The 18,623-nt window shown below is 47.3% G+C and overlaps 1 protein-coding gene across 1 annotated transcript in view; it reads left to right on the top strand.

The window, feature by feature from the left end:
• Positions 1–818: 818 nt before the first annotated feature.
• LOC126336617 (COP9 signalosome complex subunit 6) overlaps positions 819–18,623 on the top strand; it is a 46,105-nt gene continuing 28,300 nt past the window's right edge. Inside the window, exon 1 of the mRNA XM_050000491.1 lies at positions 819–1,169. Coding sequence (XP_049856448.1) covers positions 995–1,169 — 175 coding nt within the window. The 5' untranslated portion in view covers positions 819–994. The remainder of the gene's footprint in view (positions 1,170–18,623) is intronic.

The raw sequence follows: 18,623 nt of genomic DNA on the forward strand, positions 1-18,623 counted from the left end.
ATTTAGTTTCAGTGGAGTGAAGTGGTACGTCCAGGGCAGAACCAACTTTAATTTTTTTACATTTGTTTAAAAAAGAAGTCTTTTTTAAATTTGGAATATCATTAAAAAATTATTGATCATAGTTACGTTCCTTACCTTTTGCAGGAAATTCATCTTTATTCAAATATGGACAAGTCACAACACAATCTCTCATAGTAAACAACACAACTAATCAGCAAAATTAGCGGTATAACAACAGCTAACTGCCTCGTGCTTTAAAAATTGACGTACATGCCTGGGAAACGCCAATGTTGCCACATTTACTTCGCGTTGCCTATATAGAGGCATATAAAACACTGCGTTCTGTCTCAGTCCATCACTTTAGATCACTTCACCCCAATTTACGGTACTATTTCATATAGAATTGTTGCTGCCCATAAACATTGCTACCGTAGTATAACTCAGATTTGTGCTGATGTTCATGCATGTGATGCTGTTCCAGCAATTCACTTTTTAATTTCTGTATGTTCGCGTATGGTACTCAACTCGCTGTTGCTGTATGTATTCTTTCCAGTACTATTGACGAGCCTAAAATAACAAATCAGTAGTCAAAGATATTTGTCTGTTGTGGGCGTTATGGAAAAAGAACCGTTAATAACTTACTTTTTATGAGTTAGTAGGATTACACATTAGATAATATAAAAGCCAATAAAAAGGAAAAAAACATTTGATAATTTCTTTGAGCCTCAAAAAATTTTAGTTTTTTACGAGCTGCATTGATAGTTTCATTTGTTACGAAATATACCTAAAGACGTCAGCGATGCTCGCTATCACAAGTTACATTAATTTTAAATCTTTGGCGTCGCTAATCAGAAACATCACACTGTCAAAGAACAACATGCGTAAGGTAGCGAAAGAATGAGTGTAAATATGTGCTAGGGACGTCTGCAGGCGAATTTGGAAGAAGACTGTAATTTCTTCATTCATATTTTACCGACACGCTTATCGCATCACGATGAGCAACTCCCAGAAAACAGAAATGGAGGTTGACGAGACGGCTCCAGCTAAAAGTGTTATGGCATCGTCTGGCACTGTTGGTAGTGTTTCTGTTTCGTTGCACCCACTAGTCATAATGAATATCTCCGAACACTGGACAAGACTAAGAGCGCAGAAAGGAACACCGCAACAAGGTATGAACTCAGCATATTAGAAATAGCTGCTCACTCCCAGTGTCTATTTTCATTGTTTTCCTCTTGAATTAATAACATTCACGAGGGATCGTGGATAATCAGGTTTATTTATATTGATTTACTTTTGGGTGAAATTAAATAATATCACCAATCTTTCATTAGCTCTGCTTTGATACCTACAACATAATGTCACACAAAACCTACATATGGAACTGTTCAGTCACGTTGAAGAATTGCTGTATCTGTCCTCGTACTTACGACTTCACGATTAGATGGTGGTCACAATGATCTGTGTCGTTGAAAATTCTGATCAGATGTCATGATAAAGCCCACTTATGATGTTTTTATAAACAAATAATTGAATATGTTGTACATAAGCAAATATGAGCAATGTTTGGCAATGAAATGTGGTCTTACAGTAACCATTTTAAAACCTATTAACTTGACTCAAAAATCCTCATATATCAGTTGACTCAGCACAATGTAGGGAGACAGGCGTGTGCATGAGAGTGAGTGAGTGAATGAGATTAGATTTACTTTCATTCCAATTGATCCGTAGTGAGGAGGTCCTCCAGGATTGAGTGAGAGAGAGAAGAGTGAGTATGTGTGTGTGTGATCCGACAGCTAGCATAAGGAAGTGCTTTCCAAAAGTAAGCCAAACTCCATACCTTTTGTTTGTGTGCCTCTTGACAGTGCAGTGCTTTGTCTTTCAGTGAGTCATCTACTTTATTCCTGAATAATTCATACCTGTTTCTCCGATACCTTCACTGACAGGGTACTGTAACAGAAACCTGTATAGTTCAGATAATTGTCTTTTGTTAATTATAAGATGTAGTCCTTTTTAACAGAGATGTGACCCAACGTGTAGCACATTTATGCATGCTGAAAGGAATGTTTGCTTTATGTTTTACATGCAATTTTCTGTGATTTATCTCAAAGCAATAAAATAACTGTTCCAAACTATGTATCAAATTGTTTATGTACAAGATATGCTTATTTACAATAGTGAAGGAGGAACTGATGCATATAAAAGTTTTGTGTTTATATCTACTCTGATGATAGTCGGTTGCTACTTGTGTGCACTGTGCACCCATAAGATAATCCTGTATATTATATGTGTTCATCAGATTTTTGTCATTTCATAACCTGTTACTCTATAGCAAATAACAATAACAATAGATAATTTACTCTTCCCTCATTTCTTAAATTTGTTCTATGTGATGACCCACCAACACTCACTTATCAGCTTCATATATTACTTCACTGAGATGGAGTAGTCCTTCTGTACTAAGGAATTCACTGATGATCCATCATGTTCAAACATTTTTTAAACTTTAATAATGACATCTCGGACCATGATGATAGAAAACTGAAACAGACCAGTGCTATTGTAAAAAGATACAGAAACTAAGCTCCTTGATTGCTATATTTTCGAGAAATTGGTGACTTTCATTATCTCAGACTGGGTGGTGTTGCCTAATTAGTTGGGTGCTAGTATTTTTTCAATGCTTACAGGTGTCGTATTGTGATTTATAAAAAATATCTCATTGAAATGAAGACTAGAACACACAAGGTTATCCTCCTGAATTTTCTTACAGTTTCATGTCGTTATTTTCTTTTAGCAATTGTAGTCTTGTACAGAAAAGCACAACTTATAGATGACTTTAAGAATGCACTTACTCCGGCTAAAGTTAACAATGGGCCTCCCATGTGCAGATGTTTACAACACCTTTTATGTGTATGATTAAGAGCAAATATGTTAATTTCAAAAAGAAAAACTGATCACTTATCTTCACCCATCCACCTCTGTAGCACTATGATTCAATTTTTTTTAAAAATCGTATGAAACACTGATCCACAATTCAGCTGTTCCATCTTTAATTTCCCTTGAGGCCCTTTGTAAAGTTCTACCGTTACTCCAATTCATTGGCAAATGAGTTTAGCTACCATATAGGTGGGTGTATACCTATATTATCCTGTCATGTGATTTCAGTCTTAAAATAGGTGCTCAACCAATCACAGACTTCTGTTAGAAAAATGGGATCAATATGTGCCTCCGGGGCCTTGGTTGTAATGACACTGGGAACTTACATCAAAATATTAAAAGTGGACAGACAGATTACATCTACATATATACTCCGCTAGCCACCAAGCGCTGTGTGGCAGAGGGCACAATTCGCGCCAAAGTCATATTTCCCTCCCTCTGTTCCACTCGATGATCACACAAGTAGTATCAAAAAAGTATATATACACACACCAAACGGGAAAGCGCTGGTAGACAGGCACAATAAAAAAAACACAAACTCTTTGCCTTTAAATATATCTGCTTGTGTCTGTATATGTATGTATGGATGGATGGGTGTGTGTGTGGGGAGGGGGGGGGTGAGTATATATACCTATCCTTTTCCCCCTAAGGTAAGTCTTTCCGCTCCCGGGATTGGAATGACTCCTTACCCTCTCCCTTAAAGGAGTCATTCCAATACCGGGAGCGGAAAGACTTACCTTAAGGGGAAAAGAGGATAGGTATATACTCGCGCGCGCACACACACACACACACACACACACACACACACACACACACACACACACACACACACACACACACACACAGATATATCCATCAATACATACACAGGCACAAGCAGACATATTTAAAGGCAAAGAGTATGGGCAGAGATATGAGTCAAGGCGGAAGTGTGGAGGCAAAGATGATGTTGAATGACAGGTGAGGTATGAGTGGCGGCAACTTGAAATTAGCGGAGATTGAGGCCTGGTGGATAACGAGAAGAGAGGCTATATTGAAGAGCAAGTTCCCATCTCCGGAGTTCGGATAGGTTGGTGTTGGTGGGAAGTATCCAGATAACTCGGACGGTGTAACACTGTGCCAAGATGTACTGGCTGTGCACCAAGGCATGTTTAGCCACAGGGTGATCCTCATTACCAACAAAAAATTTCTTGAAAAACCTTAATCCTACTCCCAACATCACCACAGCCGAATCCCAGGCTATACGTGATCTGAAAGCTGACCGATCCATCATCATTCTTCCGGCTGACAAGGGTTCCACGACTGTGGTACTTGATCGTCGGGAGTATGTGGCTGAGCGACTGCGTCAGCTTTCAGAAACTCTACATACAAAGTTTGCCAAGGTAATCCCATTCCTGATGTCCAGGCGGAGCTTCAAGGAATCCTCAGAACCTTAGGCTCCCTACAAAACCTTTCACCTGACTCCATCAAACTTCTGACCCCACCGACGCCTCGCACTGCTACCTTCTACCTACTTCCTAAAATTCACAAACCCAAACATACTGGCCGCCCCATTGTAGCTGGTTACCAAGCCCCCACAGAACGTATCTCTGCCTACGTAGATCAACACCTTCAACCCATTACATGCAGTCTCCCATCCTTCATCAAAGACACCAACCACTTTCTGGAACGCCTGGAATCCGTACCCAGTCTGTTACCCCCGGAAACCATCCTTGTAACCATTGATGCCACTTCCCTATACACAAACATCCCGCACGTCCAGGGCCTCGCTGCAATGGAGCACTTCCTTTCACGCCGATCACCTGCCATCCTACCCAAAACCTCTTTCCTCGTCACCTTAGCCAGCTTCATCCTGACCCACAATTTCTTCACTTTTGAAGGCCAGACATACCAACAATTAAAGGGAACAGCCATGGGTACCAGGATGGCCCCCTCGTATGCCAACCTATTTATGGGTCGCTTAGAGGAAGCCTTCTTGGTTACCCAAGCCTGCCAACCCAAAGTTTGGTACAGATTTATTGATGACATCTTCATCATCTGGACTCACAGTGAAGAACAACACCAGAATTTCCTCTCCAACCTCAAGTCCTTTGGTTCCATCAGATTCACCTGGTCCTACTCCAAATCCCATGCCACTTTCCTTGACGTTGACCTCCATCTGTCCAATGGCCAGTTTCACACATCCGTCCACATCAAACCCACCAACAAGCAACAGTACCTCCATTATGACAGCTGCCACGCATTCCATATCAAACGGTCCCTTCCCTACAGCCTAGGCCTTCGTGGCAAACGAATCTGCTCCAGTCCTGAATCCCTGGACCATTACACCAACAACCTGAAAACAGCTTTCGCATCCCGCAACTACCCTCCCGACCTGGTACAGAAGCAGATAACCAGAGCCACTTCCTCATCCCCTCAAACCCAGAACCTCTCACCGAAGTACTCCAAAAGTGCCCCACTTGTGACAGGATACTTCCCGGGACTGGATCAGACTCTGAATGTGGCTCTCCAGCAGGGATACGACTTCCTAAAATCCTGCCCCGAAATGAGATCCATCCTTCATGAAATCCTCCCCACTCCACCAAGAGTGTCTTTTTGCCGTCCACCTAACCTTCGTAACCTCTTAGTTCATCCCTCATCCCTATGAAATCCCCAAACCACCTTCCCTACCCTCTGGCTCCTACCCTTGCAACCGCTCCGGTGTAAAACCTGTCCTATGCACCCTCCCACCACCACCCACTCCAGTCCTGTAACCCGAAAGGTGTACACGATCAAAGGTAGAGCCACGTGTGAAAGCACCCATGTGATTTACCAACTGACCTGCCTACACTGTGAAGCTTTCTATGTGGGAATGACCAGCAACAAACTGCCCAGTTGCATGAGTGGACACAGGCAGACAGTGTTTGTTGGTAATGAGGATCACCCTGTGGCTAAACATGCCTTGGTGCACAGCCAGCACATCTTGGCACAGTGTTACACCGTCCGAGTTATCTGGATACTTCCCACCAACACCAACCTATCCGAACTCCGGAGATGGGAACTTGCTCTTCAATATATCCTCTCTTCTCGTTATCCACCAGGCCTCAATCTCCGCTAATTTCAAGTTGCCGCCACTCATACCTCACCTGTCATTCAACATCATCTTTGCCTCCACACTTCCGCCTTGACTTATATCTCTGCCCATACTCTTTGCCTTTAACTATGTCTGCTTGTGTCTGTGGATGGATGGATGGATGTGTGTGTGCATGCGTGCGTGCCGTGCGTGCGTGCACCTATCCTTTTTTTCCCCTAAGGTAAGTCTTTCCGCTCCCGGGATTGGAATGACTCCTTACCCTCTCCCTTAAAACCCGCATCCTTTCATCTTTCCTTTTCCTTCCCTCTTTCCTGACGAAGCAGCCGCCGGTTGCGAAAGCTCAAATTCTGTGTGTGTGTTTGTGTGTTTTTATTCATTGTGCCTATCTACCGGCGGTTTCCTGCTTGGTAAGTCTTGGAATCTTTGTTTTTAATATATTTTTCCCATGTGGAAGTTTCTTTCTATTTTATTTACACCACATTATATATGGGTAGGTGTATAAACAGAAGTAAGTCATTAAATTATATGATTTAAGCAAGGGCTTGATTTGATTTTTTATTTAGTCAAATTGCTCACGTAATGTACTAATAATGTTTGGTAAGTCAAGTGAAATAATACAGTAATACATGATCATATGTATTCTATTTTGCTCGTTTTCAAAGAGCAACTGGTTGCGTATAATATTAAAACCTGTAGTTTACTGGCATAAGTATTAAATGAATGACTAAAATAGTAAAATAAATGAAAGCACACTTTTATCCTAATCACATAAACAAATTTGTTTTCTCATCATAATTTGTACTTTATTAACTTCCTTCTGTATGTTGATCAGATGTTTGCAAGTATATTTTCATAATACCTGACTCAGTAACTCCTGTGTGTACTTTTGTGAGGGTAGCAGAGCCTTCGCCTGCCTTATGTTGATGTTGTGAGTGACAGTTTTCCTGAAATAATTCCTTGTTTGGCTATAAACATTATCAAACCTGAGATACTTAGAGATTACTGCAGGGATTTATATGAAAGGCCCCAATGCTTGTTTCTGTAGTTAAAAACTTTTTCAACTCCTGCAGCATTTCCCCAGGAGATTGTACCATAGGACAGTCTAGAATGGAAGTATGCAAAATGTTGCAACAGCAATACTTCCCAGTCAACAAAGTGAGGAATGACTCTTAGTGTGAATCACACTGAAATAAGTTTCTTGATTAGCTGACCAATTTACTCTTTCAATTTTCTGGTTGCTAATATCCAATTCAGGAGCTTGAAGTTTTTTATTTCTTTTCTGAAACTGTCATATTTGTTTTTGAAAAAAGTTAGGATTAGGCTATTCGCTGTGAATCACTTGTGTACTTGGTTAGTAACCATCAGGGCCGTGTGTTGATTGGAAAGGAATCGCGTAGAACAGAGGGGGCATGTTGCAATGGGCACACACCAGTCCCATTTCATATAGAAAAGAGCCAGCAACATTGGCAACCCTATGACCAAACAACAGCGAATAGGTCAAACAGTAGAAGGTCCAGGATGGAATAATGACACTATTATGAAAACAATAGGATCACTACTCATCATGTAGTGGAAATGTTGAGTCACAGACAGGCACAACAAAAAGACTACTAAACATGTGAGTTTTTGGCCAAAAGACCTTCTAAAGTAGACAACACATGCACATTCACACAAGCATAATTCAAAAACACGTGACTAATGGCTCTGGCCACTGAGGTGACACTGCTGGCCACTGTGCAGTCTGGGTTGTGGTGGTAAGGAGGAGGCTGAGTGTGGAGGGGGACATTTAGCAGGGTAGGGGTTGGGGATGGTGGAGTGCTGCTTGTGGGAGCATGCAGGGTGAGGGTTATGGTGAGAACAGAATAGGGTAGCAAGGTGCAGCAGTCGGGTGGTTAGACTGGGGGGGGAGGGGGAGGAAGAGAGTAGTAGAGGAGGGAATAAAAGACTGTAGGTGCATTGACTGTGAAGCAGTCCCTGAAGTGAAGAATGTCATGTTGAGCAGCATATTCAGCAACTGGGCAACTCAACTGTCTCTTCGCCACAGTTTGTCATTGGCTGTTCATGCAGTTTGTTGGTTGTTATGCCCATGTAGAATGCAGTGCACTGGTTGCAACTTTGATTGTAGATTGACTGCTTTTACATGTAGCCTTGCCTTTGATGAGATGGCTGATACCTGGTGGGAGGTCTCCTCCAGCTGACAGGTTCATCCACATTCAGACCCTGCAAAAGTGACCCCATTCCAGAAATCCTACAAAATCTCCAGTCCTTCAAGACCTCAGGCACATCCCACAACCCCTCTGCTGAGTCTTTGTCACACCTTCCACTTCCTGCACTCCACCTTCTGCATGTTTCCTAAAGTCCATAAACCCAACCGCTCATGTCAGCACATTGTGACAAGTTACTGTGCCCCCACTGAGAGAATCTGTGCTCTTGAAGACAGCCTATTGCTCGTAAACCATACTCGTATAAGTAAGATACCAACCATTTCCTCCACTGGCTCTCCATTATTCCTCTTTCTGTACCACATGGTACCTTGTTTGTCACTATTCCGCCACCTTCCTTTACGTTAACAACCCTAATGCACATAGCCTTGCTGCTGTTGAACACTACCTTTCCCAATGCCCAACTGATTCCACACCTGCAATATCTTTCCTGGTCATCATGGCCAGCTATATCCTCACCCGGAATTACTTCACCTTTGGAGACATCACCTACAGACAAATTCATTGTACAGCAATGGGCACCCACATGGCACCATCCTATGCCAACCTATTGATGGGCCACCTTGAGGAAGCCTTCATAACCACCCAGAATCCCAAACCTCTCACCTGGTTCATTCATTGAGACATCTTCATGATCTGGAGTGATGGTGAGGACACCCTGTCCACATTCCTCCAGAAGCTCAACACCTTCTCCTCTATTCATTTCGCCTGGTCCTCCTCGACATGACTAGCCACCTTTCTCAATGTTGACCTTCACCTCGAAGATGGCCACATGAGTACTACCGTCCATATCAGACCTACCAACCACCAGCAATATCTCCACTTCGACAGCAGCCACCTATTCCATACCATGAAGTTCCTTTCATACAGCTCAGCCTCTCGTGGCTGTCACAACCGTAGTGACAAGCACTCCCTTCCCAAATATACCAAGGGCCTCACTGAGGCCTTAACAGACAGAAATTACCCTCCCAGCCCTATACAGAAACAAGTTTTGGTCAACCATCACTCCCTGAGCTGCACCATCTGGTCACAAAGGAGCATTCCATTCATGACTCAGTACCACCTAGGACTGGAGCAACTGAGTCACGTTCTCCACCAGGGTTTCGACTACCTCTCGTTGTGCCCTGAAATTAGGAATATCCTACCCACTATCCTTCCCACCCATCCAATAGTGCTATTCAGTCACCCACTGAACCTACACAATATCTTTGTCCATCGTTACTCCACTCCTGATACCAACCTTGCCTCATGGCTCTTCTCCCTGTAACAGACTTAGATGTGAGACTTGTCCCATACAACCTTCCATCACCACCTACTCCAGTTCAGTCACAAGCATCACCTATTCCATCAATGGCAGGGCTACTTGTGAAAGCAATCATGTAATTTACAAACTTAGCTGCAAGCACTGTGCTGCTTTGTATGCCACCAAGACCACCAACAAGCTGTCTGTAAGAATGACCACTGATAAGCAGCGGCCAAGAGACAGCTGGACCACCCTGTTGCTGTGCAAGCTGCCCAACCCAGTGTTTTTCTCATCAGTGATTACTTTACAGCCTGCACCCAGATCCTTTGTACCACCACCAGTTTTTCTGAATTGTGCTCGTGGGCACCATGCATGCCAGGAAGTAGATGTCTGTGTTCCTGGAGCATCAGGACTCCCAGCAATGGCCATCATCCCAGTTAGTCTTTGCTAGGGTGAGTGGTGTCTGTGGGTAGAGCCCTTGATCATGGTAATTGACATTAGGGTGGACATTTTGCAGATTATGGCTGTTCTGATCTGTCTGTCTCTTCATACAGGAATCAAAACTTCCATGCAATTAGTTACAATCACACTACTTTCCCTATACTGGCTACCCCTTGGAAAGCGGGGCATACCAGACATCTAGGAGCAAAACAGGTTTTTGAGTACTTGTTGTACAGTAGACTTTTACTGCAACAAAGTCATTATTTCTGTGGAGCATACTGAAAATAAATTTATAGTAGTAGAGTCTTTATGAAAAATGTGCAATGGATTACTGTTGATTAAAGCCTCTCCTGTTGCTCAGTCTACAACTCTTCATGCATGTGAATGTCTGAGTAAGGTACCAGTGATCATTGCCCAATACACAACTTTTAATATGGCCCAAGCAGTCATTTTCCACCTTGACTTTATGCTTCAAACAGATGAGGAACTACAGGCTGGTCTTCTTAAGCTGCAAGGCATACATTTTGTCCATCAAGTCCAGAAAGTCCCAAGGATTATATAATAGATTCAGGCATGTTTGTCGTGGCCTTTGTAGGGAGTGTCCACCTAGAAAATTTATTCATGGTGTAAAAGTGTGATGTTAAACCTTATGTCCCACTGCTCACAAGTGCTTTCAATGCTTGTGCTTTGATCATATGTTTTTTTTGGTCATATGTTTTCCTGCAGCATGGCGGCCCCAGGATGTAGTGGCTGTGGATGTTCTCTCCACGAAAGTAGTTCTTGTGAACAACACATCTTTGTGTGTCAGTTGCATGGAACATCGTACTTAACATTCACCAGTTTGTCCAGTCTTGAAGGAAAAAAGTATATACAGATAATGCCAAATTATGTGAAACTCAATTTTTCAAAACTGGTTCTCCCACCAGCCTCATCTCTTGTGCTTCTAACAGCACCGTCTTTGGCAACCACTTCCCACACCTGGCTGAAGGAGCAGCTACCAGTGACAAGACTCCCTCTTTGGATCCTTCTCACCAGAAACTACAGATCTGAGGTCTGATTCCAACCAATGGCTGAAGGAACCATGACCTGTAGGTCCCAGGGTTGTCTGCTCTTCATCCATCTTCATGCTCGTCAAGGATAAATTCACAAGAATCATGGCATCCAAAGAAGAATTGGGACAAGGCCACTCTGGTGATCCCGGAGCCACAAGATCCCCTCACTCCATTGGATTCTGAACTAATGCTCATTGATGTGTTTCCACTGCCATTGGTGGCAGACAGTGATCCTAGGGCATGACCAGTCCCCTTGGCTCCTTCGTACCAAACCTGGACACTCATTACACAAACGTCAGTGGAACTGTAATGGATATTACTGACACCTGCCAGAACTAAAACACCTTATTTTCTCCTTTTATGCAATTTTCATTGTTCTACAAGAAATACATTTCACTGCTGCCCAGTCCCCAACGCTCTGCAGTTATTGTGAATTCTATTGGAATTACCCTGATAGAGCATATGGAGGCATCTATACATTGGTCCACACAGATGTTGTCAGTGAGTGGATTCCCCTTCGTACTATGTTGGAAGCAATAGTACTTGTGTATTTCAGTGCACACCACCTCCTGTTGGTGAGTACCACTGTGTGTGGTTGGAGCCTTCCAATTGGCCAGCTTCTTACCATGATCCATCTTCCTTTAGTGATGATACTCCTACCCACTTCACTGCCACCCATGGCACATTTTCAGTTATTGATCTAATGTTCTCTTCTCTCTGTCTCGTGGCTTCGCTGTATTGGTCACTACATGCTAATCTTTGTGACAGTGACTGCTTATGGTGATTCTGTCACTTCCTTGCCATAACGCGATGGACCGGCTACCATATTGGGTGCTTGAAGACCCAACTGGCAGTTGAATGCCTGTGCTGTAATCTTTGCATGCTCTCTATCAGGTTGCATCAGTGAGGTTGTGCAAGATTCTCAGATGTGATACCCACACCGCCGGAACTACTATTTCCCTTTATTTAGATGCCCTCCACTGCCAGCCAGTGTCATGGTGGACTCAAGACATCGCAGTTGCTGTTCAGCATTGCCGAAGAGATGTGGAACATTTTAAGCAGCATCCTTCATGCACAAACCTTATCACTTTCAAGGGACTTTGTGGGAAGGCTACCTGTCTAATTAAATGTAGCAAGAAGGAATGCTGGAGAATTGTGTCTTCTTCCTGGGAATAAACACCTCTTCGTCCCAGGTGTAGCCAAGGTTCCATAGTCTTTTTGGCCACAAATGGTCAACTGTTCTGGGTCTTGTCCTTCAGGGTTGCCTCCATACCAATGAATCACTTCTTTGTGAACATCTTGTGACCCACTTTGTGACAGTATCAATGTCCTCTCCTTATTTGATTACCTTTCTACTGCAGAAATGACTAGTTGAAGAAGATCCCATGTTTTAGCCTCCATTAAACCCTATCATATAATGAATCTTTTGTTAACAGAACTGTTTCAGATTCTTGCATTGCCTTGACACGGTCCCAAGCCCTGACCTAATTCTTGATCAGGTGATCCAGCACCTGTATGCTACTTGATGGCTACACATACTCAGGGTCTTCGACTGTCTTTGTCTCAAAGGTGTCTTCCTTTCACAATGGGGAGATAGTATCATTGTGCCAGTCCTTAAGCCAGGCAAAAATCCAATGTCCTTTGACCCCCTGCGGGTTCGGGGGTAAGAATAGGCCCGCAGTATTCCTGCCTGTCGTAAGAGGCGACTAAAAGGAGTTTCAAACGTTTCGGCCTTATGTGATGGTCCCCTCTTGGGTTTGACCTGCAATTTTCAAAATTTCCGTTGTTAGTGCGTGCCATTTGGGGAAGACCGCCTTACGTGGTGTTCTTCTATTGGTCCACCGTGCACCACCATCTTGCATGCTATGTATTGTCGTGTGGCAGGATTTACACTCCATGTCTTCTGGGTTGCCTCCTCGTCTTGTGCGCAATCCCCTTCTTAGCGCCCACGACAACGGTGGACCCTTTCAACACCTAAAATCCAGCACGATAGCCAGTCCGTTGTGGTGGGGTTGTCATGTACCCTCTTGGTGGTAGCCCCCTGACCACGCAGGGATCGCACTACAGATGCCAGAGCTGTTTCCTCCCCATGCATGCCAAGGAGTATGTGCCCATCTTGTCTGGGGCACGGGGACTCCGGGCAATGGGATATCGGCCAGGTACCCGTTGCTTTGGCTGGGTGGCGCCCTTGGGGCAGAGTCCTCGTTCGGAGTAGGTGGCATCTGGGCGGATGTGGCGCAATGAAGTGCAATAAATCTCACCAAGCTGGTGGTCGCACTGCCACCAGCGCCTCTAAGCGAGGCAGAATTCAATTTGATGCTGCACAATATGACCCTCAGTTGTTACCCTCGTTGGCTGCGCCGTGGGAGGGACGCAGATCTAGTGCCAAGCCGGAGCCTTATGTACCACAATACCTTGTCTGCAGCAGGACTGATGGTGACTCTTTCGAGAAAGCCTCTGTTTTTTGTGGAACACCTGGAGGATAAGTGGCAGGGTTGTCTAAAATGAGGAATGGGTCCATCCTCCTCAAGACGTCCTCCCCAGCCCAGTCACGGGCGTTGCTCTTGTGTGATAAGCTGGGAGGCGTCCCTGTTACCGCCACTCCCCACAGTAGCTTAAATATGGTCCAGGGGATTATTTACCATCGCGACCTCTTGTTACAATCCGACGACGAGCTGAGAGCTGACTTGGAACGACGTGGTGTGCATTTCGTCCGTCGTGTACACAGAGGACCCAAGACTAACAGGGTGGCCACCGGTGCCTTTATCTTGGCCTTCGAGGGTGCTGTATTGCCTGAGTAGGTCAAGGTAATGGTTCCGTTGTGACGTCAAGCCATACGTTCCTCCCCCGATGCGGTGCTGGAAGTTTGGGCATATGTCCTCCCGTTGCCCATCCAGCGCCACATGTCGAGATTGCAGACGCCCCTCTCATCCCGATTCTCCATGTGCGCCTCCGCCTGTCTGTGTCAACTGTGGGGAACACCACTCTCCATGCTCGCCGGACTGCCCCGTTCTTTATAAGGAGCAGAAGATAATGGAATTTAAGACCCTGGACCACCTTACTTATCGCGAAGCAAAACTGAAATTCGAAAGATTGTATCCTGTCCCCCTTCAAACGTCCTATGCTGCAGCCACGTTATCGTCGCCCTCGCGTTGCCTCATCTGTTCCGCCTTCAGTGGGCCCTCGGGGCCGTACTTCTCTGTCTGCCCCCCCCTCGTTTCTGGGGGCAAGCCTTCCTCTGTTGCCCCCTTAGCAGTTGGGAGCAAACCCTCTTCTGTCACTCCCCCCCGCACATGCTTCGGGAGTGACATCTGATCAAAAACCAGGGGGCTCGATCCCTCCCCCTCCTTCTCCGCCGGCGTTGCCTCTGCCGGTTCCTCTCTCGCGGAAGGGGTCCCTCGGGGCCCTCCCTTCTTCCGTTTCTTCTCCTACCCAGCCGGATGTCAGCCAGTGGCTGAAGGTTCCGCCACCTGCTGGTCGTAGGGCTTCTGCGTCATCGTCAGCCTCTGACGCTCCAGAGAAACTCTCCCAGCCCTCGCCCTCTAAGCCAAAGGACAGACGCGAGAAGAAGGAACGGAATGTGTCCAAGAAGAAGGACGTTCCGGCGGTTTCAGTACCGCCTGCTGTACATAGTTCTGACTCTGGGGATGAGGTGGAGATCCTTGCCTCTGCCGCGGATCTCGCCCTCACGGAACCTTCGGGGGCCTCTCCTATGGATGCAGCTGACTCTTGCCCGGTGACGGCCATTGGCTCTGAGGTGCTGTCTGCCTCTTAGTTGCCTTCACGCCCTCCCAGTCCCTTCCTGCTTCCATTCTCCAGTGGAATTGAGGCAGTTATTTCCGCCACCTGCCTGAGCTCCGGATGCTTCTGCATTGCTCTTCAGGAAACTTGGTTTCCAGCAATGCGGACCCGTGCCCTTGGCGGTTATCGGGGATACTATAAGAACCACGCTGCCCGTCAACGAGCTTCAGGTGGAGTTTGCCTCTTTGTTCACCACTCTGTCTGTAGCTCGCCAGTACCCCTTCTGACGCCTTTAGAGGCAGTCGCTGTCAGGATTGAGCTCTCGCCGGCTATTACTGTTTGCTCTGTTTACATTCCTCCGTATGGGCAGCTCCCTCGACATGTCTTGGCTGCGCTGCCATTGTGCCGCCATTGCTGCTTCTGGGCGATTTCAATGCCCACAACCTTCTATGGGGTGGGACTGTCTTTGATGACTGTGGTCGTGCCGTGGAGCATGTGTTGGCTCAGCTCGACCTTAGCCTCTTGAACACCGGTGCTCCCACGCATTTCAGTGTGGCCCATGGCTCGTTCTCGGCCATCGATTCTCTCTTTGCAGCCCCGGACTTGTCCCATCATTCCACTGGAGAGTGCATCCTAACCTGTGTGGTAGTGACCATTTTCCCATCTATTTGTCACTGTCCCAGTGTCATTCTTCTGGGCGCCTGCCCCGCTGGGCTCTCAACAGGGCTGACTGGCCGGCTTTTACTTCCGCTGCCACCATTGCTTCTCCCCCACAGGGTGACATTGATGAGGTGGTCCGTGTCTTGACCACGTCAATTATTTCTGCGGCCGAGGCTGCCATCCCCTGCTCTTCTGGACTCCCTCAGAGAAAGGCTGTCCCCTGGTGGTCACCGGAGATTGCTGAGGCTATTCGCGAGCGTAGGCGGGTTCTCCAGCGTCATAACGGCACCCGTCTCTGGAGACCCTCATCGCCTTTAAGAAGCTCCGTGTCTTGGCCCGTCGTCTTATTGCACGGCGTAAGCAGGAGTGCTGGGAGAGGTATGTTTCATCCTTGGGCTCCCGTGTCTTCCTGTTGCTCGTGTGGTCCCGCATCCGGCGGATTTATGGATACCAGACCCCTATGGGTATCCCTGGAATCTGCCTGGACGGCACTGTCTGCACTGACGCTGCCACCATTGCTGACCACCTTGCCGCGCACTTTGCTACGAGCTCTGCGACTGCAACTTACCCTCCCGCCTTTCGCTCTCTAAAGGAGCGCGCCGAGCGGACGCCGTTATCATTTCACATACGTCGTTCTGAAAAATACAATGCTCGTTTCAGCGAGAGGGAATTCCTTGGTGCCCTCGCCGATTGCCCTGATACGGCACCAGGACCGGACTGCATCCACACGCAGATGCTGAAGCATCTCTCCAGGGACTGCCAGAGACACATCCTCACCATCTTTAACCCTCATTTGGAGCGAGGGCTTGTTCCCGTCGCAATGGCGAGAGGGTGTTATTGTCCCCATCTTGAAGCCCGGTGCGGACCCTCTGGAGGTGGACAGCTATCATCCCATTACCCTCACCAACGTTTTGTGCAAATTGCTCGAACGTATGGTGGGGCGGCGTTTGTGTTGGGTCCTTGAGTCGCGCGGTCTCCTCGCTCCATCCAAGGGTGGCTTCCGTCAGGGCCGGTCTGCTGCGGACAATTTGGTGCGGCTGGAATCTGCTATCCGTACGGCCTTTGCCCGCCGTCAGCATCTCGTTGCTGTGGAAGGCATATGACACAACATGGAGGCATCACATCCTTGCTACGTTGCGTGAGTGGGGTCTTCATGGTCAGCTCCCAGCTTTTCTCCAAAACTTTTTTATTGCGCCGCTCTTTCTGGGTGCAAGTCGGTGCCTTCTCTAGTTCATCTTATATACAGGAAAATGGGGTCCCGCAGGGCTCGGTGTTGAGTGTTTCCTTATTTCTAGTGGCCATTAATGGTCTGGCTGCAGCCGTGGGGTCGTCGGTGTCTCCTTCTTTGTATGCCGACGACTTCTGCATCTCATTTAGCTCAACGACTACGGGAGTCGCCGAACGCAGGCTGCAAGCAACCTTTCACAAGGTGGCATCATGGGCTCTGACTCATGGATTTCAGTTCTCTGCAGCCAAGACTCGAGTTATGCACTTCTGCAGGCGTCGGACAGTCCACCCTCATCCGGAACTTTACCTCGGCGGTCACCTACTTGAAGTGGTGGACACTAGCCGCTTCTTAGGACTCGTCTTTGATGCCCGGCTCATATGGGTTCCTCATATTACTCAGCTGAAGCAAAAGTGCTGGCGGCACCTCAACGCCCTCCGCTGCCTGAGCCACATGTCTTGGGGTGCAGATCGCTGCACGCTGTTGTGATTGTACAGAGCCCTTGTGCAGTCCTGGCTTGATTATGGGAGCCTGGCCTATGGGTCTGCATCACCCTCAGTGTTGACGTTGTTGGACCCCATACACCACTGTGGGGTTCGGCTTGCAACTGGCGCTTTCCGTACGAGCCCCGTGGATAGTCTACTGGTGGAGGCCGGGGTTCCCCCGCTGCCGATTCGCCGCCACCGACTGCTCGCCGACTATGCTGTCCATGTGCATTGCTCACCGGGCCATCCCAATCATCGCCTGCTTTTCCCTGCCAGGATCCTCCCTCTGCCCGACTGGCGACCTTGGTCTGGGCTTTCAATTGCTGTCGGCATCCAGTCCCTGCTGTCGGAACTGGGGTCGTTCCCTCTTCTGCCACCCTTCCGGGTCCGTGCACCCACGCCTCCCTGGTGTATGCCCTGGCCGTCCATCCGCCTGGACTTGTCACGGGAACCCAAGGACTCGGTTCCGCATGTGGCCCTCCGTCGCCGTTTTCTTGCGCTCCTCGCCTCATTTTCAGGCTGTGAGCCTCTCTACACTGATGGTTCCCTGGTGGATGGTCGTACTGCCTACGCTTTTGCTCACGCTGCACCATGTTGAACAGTGCTCCTTGCCGGTTGGCTGCAGTATTTTTACTTCAGAGCTGGTGGCTATATTGCGCACTCTTGAGCATATGCGTTCCTGCTCAGGTACGTCCATCATCATCTGCAGTGACTCCCTGAGCAGCCTCCAGGCTATCGACCGCTGCTATACCTCTTCTCCTCTGGTATCCTTTATTCAGGAGTCTGTTTTTGCCATTACCCGCTCTGGTCGTTTGGTGGTCTTTGGACGCCAGGTCACGTTGGCATCCCGGGGAACGAACGTGTCGACAGACTGGCCAAAGGGGTGATCGACGCCCCCACTTTGGAGATCGGCCTCCCGGCTCGTGATTTGCAGCTGGCGTTGCGCCGTAAGGTGCTTGGGATGTGGCGGTACGAGTGGCGTAACCTGACTTCGCCGAATAAACTACGGGCTGTTAAGGAGACAACCGATGTGTGACGGTCCTCCCTGCGGGCTTCTCGCAGGGACTCTGTCATCCTGTGTCGGCTCCGCATCGGCCATACCTACCTGACGCACGGACATCTTTTGTGTCAGGAGGATCCCCCCCCTGTGTCAGTGCGGGTCCCGGTTGACGGTCGCCCACATTTTGTTGGAGTGTCCCCGACTGTGCAGCCTCCGCAGTCTTTTAATCTCCCGGGCATGTTGCCTTTGGTTTTAAGCGACGATGCCTCCATGGCTGACGACGTTTTAAATTTTATCCGTGGTAGTCCTTTTTATGGTTCCATTTAGGGGGTCCTGCCCCTTTCCCTTTCTGTGTCTCTTGTCCTCGAGTCTCTCATTGGTTGCAGATTTTAGTGTGTATTTGGATGGTTGACTCTTTCCCTTTTTTTGTTCTCATGGTCAGTCAACCAGTCTCCGGCCCTCTTCTTTTCTTCCGTTTCTTTCTGTCCGGTGTTCGTCTGTACTCTTCTTGTCTCTAGCGTTCGCTGCCACATTGGTGTTCTTTCAT

The sequence above is a fragment of the Schistocerca gregaria genome, chromosome 2, assembly GCF_023897955.1.
Source record: "Schistocerca gregaria isolate iqSchGreg1 chromosome 2, iqSchGreg1.2, whole genome shotgun sequence".
Taxonomy (NCBI): domain Eukaryota; kingdom Metazoa; phylum Arthropoda; class Insecta; order Orthoptera; family Acrididae; genus Schistocerca; species Schistocerca gregaria.